At 40.2% G+C, this 9,721-nt stretch overlaps 1 protein-coding gene across 1 annotated transcript; it reads left to right on the forward strand.

The window, feature by feature from the left end:
• The first annotated feature begins 4,552 nt into the window (after positions 1-4,552).
• Positions 4,553-8,425, forward strand: LOC143572294 (uncharacterized). Its single transcript, XM_077057489.1, has 3 exons — positions 4,553-4,862; positions 4,948-5,039; positions 8,114-8,425. The coding sequence occupies exons 1-3, from the start codon at positions 4,553-4,555 to the stop codon at positions 8,423-8,425; spliced, it is 714 nt and encodes a 237-aa protein (XP_076913604.1).
• The last annotated feature ends 1,296 nt before the right edge of the window (positions 8,426-9,721 follow it).

Genomic DNA, 9,721 nt, shown 5'->3' on the forward strand with positions numbered 1-9,721 from the left:
CGGAGAAACTCAAGATGCAGGGAATCGTGAAACTCCCTGGATCGGCCATCTTTTCTTTTATGGTAATTTCTTCTGTAAGACAGCAGAACAGCTAGCATTCAGAGGGATGGAAGTGACCTCAGCAAGCTTCTCCTTATTCGAAAGAATATCATTAAGTAACTTCGCGTGTTTAGGCATCTGAGTCAGTGCCTTAAGGAATGGAATGTTAAGGTGAAGCTGATTCAAAAGATCAAGAAATTTAGAATTCTGCTCCTCATCGTTGTCTCTGCGGAGTCTCCCGAGGTATGGGACTCTGGGTTTGTAGACTCTCGGTGGCTCGCTCGGTAGCTGCTGTCTCTTGGCCTGTGCTGAACTCCCTGGGCTACTCCTCTGGTGCACCTGGGCCGGCGGAGACTCCATCTGAATCTCCTCATCCACCTGCCCCTCTACAACTATTGCAGGCTCCTCGACTACTCTCACTCTCGACCTCTCCTGAATCCCGGGCTCATCTCGTGCTCTTGCACCGCTCCTCGTTGTCACAGCTTTAGCGAATCCCTTCGGGTTTTGCTCGGTGTTACTCGGTAGTGTACCCTACGGCCTCTCGTTCAATCGACTGGCTATCTTCCCCATCTTCCGCTCGAGACTCTAAATCGACGCTCCTTCTCATGAACTGCTCGTGCTCCCGAAACTTTTCCTGGGTCTCCTTATGTCGGCAGTCCTCACACGTCATAAGCTGCGACAACATTTGCGTATGTTACGCCATCATGTCTTCCAAAGTGGGCTTCTTCTCCCCACTGCTCGCTCCCTCACCGGCATCCTGAAACAGACTCTGATGTTGCTGAAAACCGGACTGATTGCCGCTCCTCCAGTTGGAATTTTGATCGCCTCTCCACCCCGAATTATAAGAATTGAAAGAATTTGGATTTCGGTTTGGATTTCCTATGAAGTCTACGGCCTCCACCTGTGAACTGACTGGGCACTGAACAGTATCATGCCCACCTCTGCAAATCTCACACAACTTGCTCTTCGTCTGCATGTCCTTCACCATCTTCGCTAACGCCTCTACCTGTGCCGTGAGTGCGGTGGTGGTGTCCATCGAATGCATGCCTCGTGAGATGGAATCGACGGTCTTACCTCCTCTGGCGGGTGGTCTCTAGTATCCACTCATAGCTAGCCCATTGAACAAAGCGATACACTCATCGGGGTCCTTCGTCGTCAGCAAATTTCCTCTCGCAGTCGTGTCGAGCATACTCTGTGTCGCGTACGTCACTCCATTATAAAACTTCTCGACAACCGCCCAATCTTGCAAGCCGTGGTTCGGGCACAACGCTAATAGATTCTTAAATCGCTCCCAGGTCTCGTAGAAACTCTCGGTGTCCTCCATCTAAAAAGAATGTATCTGATTACGTAGACGAGCGGCCTTAGCCGGAGGATCATACTTCTCAAGAAATTGGGTCTGCATGGCAGCCCAAGTAGCTATAGAGCCCTGTAGGAGGGACTCGAGCCACAGACTCGCTTGATCAGCGAATGAAAACGGAAATACGCAGAGCTTAACGGCGTTTTCGGAAACACCCGCAAGATGGAAAGTGTCGCAGATACGCACGATGCGAGTGAGATGAGAGTGCGGGTTCTCGTGAAGTAACCCGTGGAACTGAGCAGAATGAGAAATGGTATTCAAAATGTTCGACGGAATCTGCCAGTTTGCGTTAACTCCAATGGCGGGTGGTGCGATGCTGTATCTCGCGCCCTGGCCGGTCCGGCCCGGTCTGCAACTGTCCTCCTCGGTGGTGGAATGTCGCCCATGATCCTATCCCTATCGTCGGAGTCAACGGATGAAGAAGTGGATGAAGGTGAAACAGGACGACGTCTCTCATGAAACTCTCTCTGGCTCGGGAAATGCTTCAGTGTCGGGTGGTCCACGAGATCGAGTCTGTCGCATAAAACTATAATTAGAAATAAAATTATCTAAACTTTTCTAACAAATAAGCAAAATAAAACAAAAATAATTAGAAGTAGCACAAAAGGTAAGTCCTAACTCGGATTGCTCTCAAAACGCCTAAAACCGTGTCCCCGGCAACGGCGCCAAAAACTTGATGTGCTTCGGATAACCCTCACAACTAAGCTTTAAATATAAAACGGAAATCCTAAAACCACACACAACCGACAAGTGTACCGATCACAAGTAGTATCGACCTAGGAAGTCCGAGTATCGAACACGTGGACACATAAAATGCTAACGATTACTAACCCTAGACAAGACCTACCTTAGAATAATATTTAATTGATTTTTGATTTTTAATTACTTAACTGAACAAATCTAACTGACTGACAGAACTTACCAAAAATAGAAAACTTAACGTAGAACTAACTGTGTTAACTTAGGATGGAGAAAAACGTCTACCTAGGTCTGAATAAAATTGTAGGCCTAACAATCTAATGGATTGAATGATATCAAGACACCGGTCCCTAAGGATTACACGACTAAGGATCTCTTGGGCTCACTGGATTAACTCTCGGTCTCACTCAACAAGCCTAAACTACTCAAAATCGGCTAAAACGACCAAACCGGGAAACAATTGCTAACGTGTTCTAACGATGGATAACCTCTCGGTCTCACCAACACTCGACCCTAATGGCAATGAATACTACACAACCAAGGATAGAGGAACAATTCAACTTAAACCAAAATAGATCAACTAGTCGCTCAAAACACCTAAACCTGACAAGAAACGAACTCGCTCTCGCGCAATCCTTATTCTAGCATGCAAAGGTAATGAGACAACCCTAACTTCTTATCACCTCTCGGTCTCAAAGAAGGTGCCTAACCGCTGTACTTAATCCAATAAATCATGCAACAAAACCCTATGGTGGTACCTACCGCAAACAAACCCTAAACACAAAGTCTAGAATTAAACAATGCACCGATCAATCAACACAAAACTAATCAATCAACAACCGGGGTTTATGCAATGAATCACCAAAATTTCCAGCCACTAAACACAACCTAATTCATGTCTAAGTCAAAGTTTACAATAACAATATACGTCTATCAATCAAACAATCCAACAAGCTCATCAAACTTTAACAATTATCATCATTCCTAGGTAGAACTAACAAGTTTAGCCTCTAATCATATTTTTTGGACGGCAGCAAACACTTAATAACATCATCAATAAACTCATCCCAATCATCTTAACAATAATTCAATGATCAACAAATATCAATAACAAGTCAATATCTCAAGCAATTGCAAAACTACTAATCAATTGAACAAGTATAAAAAGATGATGAACAATGTTATGAAAAGAAAGGATATGGATGAATTCCGGGCTGTTCTTGGCTGCTACAACTGATGAGAAATGTCCCCGAGGCTTGGTTCTTGTGTCTTCTTCCTTCCCTAGCCGTCACACGATCAAACCCTAATCCGAAAAACACTTTTTTCTTTCTTTTTCCCCTGCTGTCCTTGCGATCGAAAGTCTCTAGCAGCCCTTAGGGTTTTTTTTATTTTATATAATATAATATAATGTAGCTTGGGCTTGTCCATGATGCATACGGGCCGGGCCTTGAGCTTTGTCTTGAAGTTGTATGCGTAAAAGACCCGTATGCTCTCCGAAAAGCTCGGTTTTTTCTTCCTTTCCACCCAAAACCTACAAGATAAATAAAAATATGTAATACCCATCTAAAACAAGTTAAAATACATAAAATGTAATACAATACGTAGATAAAAGGTGCGGAAAATACGTGTGTTTTACAACACATCATTCCTCAACTGCCAATTCACAGAAGACACCCGACAGAGAACATTATCAGAGACCCTTCCGCCGGCATCCAAACACGTAGCACATCTGGTACTATTAACATGTGTCTTTTTGCTTTTTTTATTTCACAGGTAGTGCCCAAAGTTTACAGAGTTTCTATGAGAGAGAATTCTTGGGTTAAAGCCATGCAAAAAGAGCTGTTACAGTTCAAGAAGCTAAGTGTGTGGAGGCTAGTGGAAAAACTAGAAAATAAGAAGCCTATTGGAACAAAGTGGGTGTTCCGGAATAAAAAGGACGACAAGGGGATTATCATAAGAAAAAAAGCCCATATTGTTTTACAAGGCTTTTCGCAGAGAGAGGGACTTGATTACGTTGAAGTCTATGCATCCATGGCCAGATTAGAGGCAATACGCATCGTTTTGGCCTACGCCTCGTACATGAACTTCAAAGTATATCAGATGGATGTAAAGACTGCCTTCTTATATGGAAAGGTGAAAGAAGAGATTTATGTCAAGCAACCCCAAGGATTTCAGGATCCAGATCACCCTGACTATGTTTATCGTCTTGACAAAGCTCTTTATGGCCTTCACCAAGAACCCCGTTCCTGGTATGCAACACTCGTTGATCACTTAGTAAAGAATGGCTATAAAAGAGGTGTGATTGATCAAACACTCTTTGTCAAGAAAGTTCGGGGAGATCTGATTCTAGTTCAAGTATATGTTGATGATATCATCTTCGGGTCAATGAATGATAATCTTTGCAAATAGTTTTGTGAGGTCATGCAGAAGTGATTAGAGATGAGTTCTTTGGGAGAAATGACTTTCTTCCTGAGTTTGAAAGTTGAGAAAAAGATGGATAGTACTTTGATTCATCAAGAAAAGTATGTCCAGGATATTGTTCAAAAGTTTGGGTTTAAGGATTCATCTGCATTTATGACATCAATCGCTACACGACCAGTTCTCACTCCTAATCCATCAGGAAAGACAGTCGATCAACACTTGTATAGGTATATGATTGGCTCACTGATGTATCTCACTACAAGCAGACTGGACATCATGTTCCCTGTTTGTCAGTGTGCACGATATCAATCTGATCCGAGAGAATCTCACATGACTGCTGTCAAACGTATTTTTAGATACCTCAAGGGTAGACCTAAATTGGGACTTTGGTACCAAAAAATACTCTCCCTTGGAACTTCATTCATACACAGACAATGATTATGGGGGATGCAATCTTGACCGTAAGTTAACATCAGGGATGCCAATTTCTGGCCGACAGATTAATCTCTTGGCAATGCAAGAAGTAAGTCACCGTATCCACCTCAACTGCTGAAACCGAGTACATCGCCGCATCCAATTGCTGTTCCCAAGTCATTTGGATCCAGCATAAGCTGCTGGATTACGGTTTAAATTTCTTTTATACTACGATCAAATGTGATAATGAGGCTGCTATTGCGATTGCTAAAAACCTGTCCAGCACTCAAAGACAAAACACATTGACATCCGAATACACTTTATTCGTGATTGTTTTGATCGTAAGCTTGTCAACATTAAAAGAGTCCATACTGATTTTAACTTTGCAGATCTCTTTACAAAAGCTTTCAGTCATGCCCGATTTTTATATCTCGTCGAATCTTTCGGCATGATTTCTTTTAAGTAATTTTCCTTTATCCTTTTATTTTTAAAATTGTAAATATTTTTCAAATATGTCATAATTTTAGAGGGGGAAAATGAGTTAACTTTAACTCACCAAAAATATTTTCAATTTACTTTAAGAAAAACAAAATCAAGTCGTCATTGACTTAACAAAAAGATTTTATTATTATAATTTTATATATAATATTAATTTCATCTTTACTCCTATTTAAGAAAATTCAAAAGATTTATCTTGCTTAGACGGAGCTCCTGCTTAGAGGGAGTCGGGTATTTAAAATTTTCAAATCAAGAATTTGATCCGACCTTATGAAAAATGATAGTACTTTGGCATGTAATGTTCCTAGCGCATGAAAAGAGTAAATCAAAAGTTTACAAGATCATTCATAGATGTGTAGATAGGCTTGACAAACAAGTAATGTTGGGTGATATAAACTTAAACCATACCGGTGCTAGTGGCCAAACGTTTATGAAGTGTTTACATGATTCCGTTAAAGTCATATTCATGAAGGTTGAAATGCAATTACACATGTCATACCCAAGCCTCTCTTTACCTGATCATAGTTGTCTTATGAAGTCTGTGTCAATTTTAAATGTTATTGAGTCAAGAAAAGTGTCAAGAAAAGAAAAGAAAATAAAATTAAAAAGATTCAGAAAAGAAAAGGAAAAATCAAGAAAAGTCAGTCCTAGGAATTTTAACTTCTTTATTTCTTCATTTATTTTGATTCAAGTCTTGGACTTTCTATGTTTGTTAAGGCCCTGAATCTTCTGCTTTGTTTTATTTTCTATCTTTTGTTCAAGCCTTGGACTTTCTCTGTTTGTAGTCATACAAGACCTGATTGTTAAGGCCTTGAACTTCTGCTTTATTTTAATCTTTCTAGATCGAGTCAAGTGTGCAAAAATAAAGTGTCAGATGTGTCAATAAGCGTACTGTGATCAAATAAGAAAGGTTTAAGTCAAGTTGAGGTGATATGTCAACACAAACTAAGCCCGAGGTATGATGAAATCAGTAACATGTCTGATTAAGTGGGGACCACAAAAGCACCGTGCCTAATTGAACTTCAAATGTATCACGTTGACATCAAACCACTTTTCAAGTTAAACAAGTGGATAATATCTACAATCGATGATGAAATTGTGACACAATAATATCAAAATAGAAACGGGATCTAGGACTTTGCAAATCAATATGATTCCACGTTGCGATTGTTCTTTGTAAATTGGTTAATCTAATCAATTAAAAGCATTATGTAAAATAATTTTGTAATTTTCTTTTAACTATAATTTTATTTTTGTTTTGTTTTTTTTTATTTTCTAAAATAATATCTATTTTAATATTTTCTTTTAACCTTATTTTATTTTATTTTATCCTAAATTTTTATTTAAACCTTAGTTTATTTTTGTCAAAGAGATCATTTTGCAAACGTTAAAAGTTATGGACCGACAAAAGAAAATTAGAAAAACAAACAAGCACTTGGATATGGTGGGTAAATGTGTTTCAGGTTTGAATGTGCAAACATTTTTAAAGACCGAGGACTAAGAACGTATTTTTGTTGAATATTCACGATTTTTTGACCCTATCGCGAGATAGGTTGACCCTATATATAAGGGTAACTCAAAATATCTTTCACTATTCACTTTTACTTTACCAATACACTCTCAATTTCTCTCTCTAATTTTCTCTCATTCCCAACCTGTACTTCAAAGATCCACAACAAATCAAGCCTTATTATCACACTTTGATTACAAAGATGGAACCAACACCCTTAGTATAACATCATAATCATTCCATCTTGTTCCTCTTTCTTCAGTTTTCTTACACCAACGGTCAGATCTAGGTGTTGGATCTTGTTATTGTTCATAGTTGCTATCTTCCATCAAGAACATGAAAATCATCAATAGATCTTAGGTTTAGATTTAAGTTTGTATAGATTGTAGATCTAGGGTTGTTTCGGACTTATTGAAGTCCGATTAACGATGTAAATGAAAGTGATAGAGTCCCACGTGCTCCAGATTTTCAATTCGGGTCTAGACGACTAGTTGGAGAGAAAAAGGAACAAAAAGGGGGCCAAGTGGATTTTATTCGCAAAGGAGGAAAATTTGCAAAAAGGTGGTATTCGCTTCGCATGGTTCATGCGAAGTGAATAGGAAATCTTATTCGCATCGCATGAAACCATGCGAAGCGAATGGGAAATCTTATTCGCATCGCATGAAACATGCGAAGCGAATGAAAATTCCTATTCGCTTCACACCTCCATGCGATGCGAATCTAATTCCTATTCGCTTCGCACCTCCATGCGATGCGAATACAATTTTAATTAGCTTCGCACCCCATGCCAAGCAAATGGAATCTCTTATTCACTTCGCTTATTCATGCGAAGCGAATGGAGCTCCATGCGAATTCCTCCCATGCGAATTTTCTACATTTGGCAAAATTTTCAGAACTTTGAACCTGGATTGCCACTGGACTATTTTGAACATAAACGACTGTTTGATCTAAGGACATAGGACATGTAAAAACAATGTATTATGGACTTATTAACTTGTTAATAGACTAAAACCAACTTGTTAACTTATTGAAACAAATAATATATATCTAATCAAGTACAAGTATATATACTTATCTAGGACACTTTGTACATACTTAAATGATTGTATATTACTTATCTCATATTTAATTAAGTTATCTATGATGATTCTCATTATCTAAATGTTTGATTTCAGTTGCATAATCTATTTTTTCCCCTTGAATGGCCTATGAAGAAGAAAGACAAAGTGTTCACTTACATGATCAAGGGGCTTAGGCAATCAACTCTGGAGTATGCTATCTCTGCCAACCCTACCATCTACTCTAAATGGGTGACTGAATTCTGGGTGAACGCAAAAGCAGCATGTGATTCTCTATCCATTATCACCAAGGTGGTTGGAAAGACATTAAAGATCATAGAAGGTGATATTAGACGAGCCTTGAAGATAAGGGATGAACCGGATTACATATTTGAAAAGGGGGACAAGGCCAAGCTCAGTGGGTTATGACACAGACTGAAAGTCATTGGAGAAGAAGCACCTCCCGCCTTACTAGAGGTTTCTGTTTCATGTGGTTATTCATAGTTTGTTGGATTTGAGGGGAGGTTTTGATAGCTTGAGAGCCGATTGGGTTCGCATTATGTACGCATTAACATTCCGGGAGAAGTTCAGTTATTCCCGGATGTTCCTCCTATGCATGTTGGCAAAAGCGACTACAGAAGCTACACGGCTGATGTATCCACGATTCGTACAACTGTTACTGGATGATATGATCCCTGAAGTACCAAGACCAGCTCACAAGTCAGCAAAAGGGAAAAAGACGCACCCCGAGCCGTATCATGTCAATATGATCAGGGAAACGGTGTTTGGAGTCATGTTGAGCACGAAAGGGAAGGGCTATGTTTATCAAGGAGAAAGGCCGGGAAGTAAGTTTGGGTTGTTTAAGGAGACGGAGGCTATTGGGGAAGAATCTGAGGAGGGGAGTGGGGAGATTGTTAGTTCAGAGGGAGAAGCTAAGGAGGATAACTCGTCTGATGAAGCCCCTGAGGATAGAACAAAGGCCAAGCATGATTTGAAGCAGAAGAATGCCGAAAAGCCTTCTGTTAGTGGTACTTCTAGTCAAGCTAACGAAGCAGAGGAAGAAGAAGAAGAAGAAGAAGAAGAAGAGCAACAGCCCTTGAAGCGGTCGAAGAGGGTTGGAGACTCCAAGAAGTCTTCAAAACTCATCGTCAAGCTATAAAATACACAAGCCTATGGACCCAAACATTCACCACTTCATCACCTACACAACCAACACCATCCACCACTCAACCAGAAGCCACTACACCACCAACCATTACAACTTCACCATTACCTACTCAATCCATCACCCTAGCCTTCCAATCAACAACACCACCCATCCTATCCGACACTCCACGAACCATAATTCTATCACTAAAACCCATAACCAATGGAAAGTCTTTGACATCCCTAGCGTACGCTGATCCTATCCTCGATAGGTCGCACTGGAGGAATCAAACGCTAAGAGGGCTGAGCGTGAACGTGTGCTACTCGAATATATCAAGAATCAGTAAAAGAAAGAGCTTGAGGATGCCAAGGAAAAGGCTACGCTGATAAATTGCATTGTGATTATGGAGGAATCAAGGGATATGCACAAGGCCCTGATTGACAGTCAAAGAATGTAGACCAATCATCTCCAGACACGTATGAATCATCTTCAAGAACTGCTCAACAGAAAAGCCTTGTCATTTGCTACTCATCGTGTTGAGACTACTAAAGTGGCTGATCGCGTAGAAACACTTGAAA

The sequence above is a fragment of the Bidens hawaiensis genome, unplaced genomic scaffold (genome assembly GCF_021521415.1).
Source record: "Bidens hawaiensis isolate Kalapana, Puna unplaced genomic scaffold, B.hawaiensis_p1.1 tig00025797_1, whole genome shotgun sequence".
Classification (NCBI taxonomy): Eukaryota; Viridiplantae; Streptophyta; class Magnoliopsida; order Asterales; family Asteraceae; genus Bidens; species Bidens hawaiensis.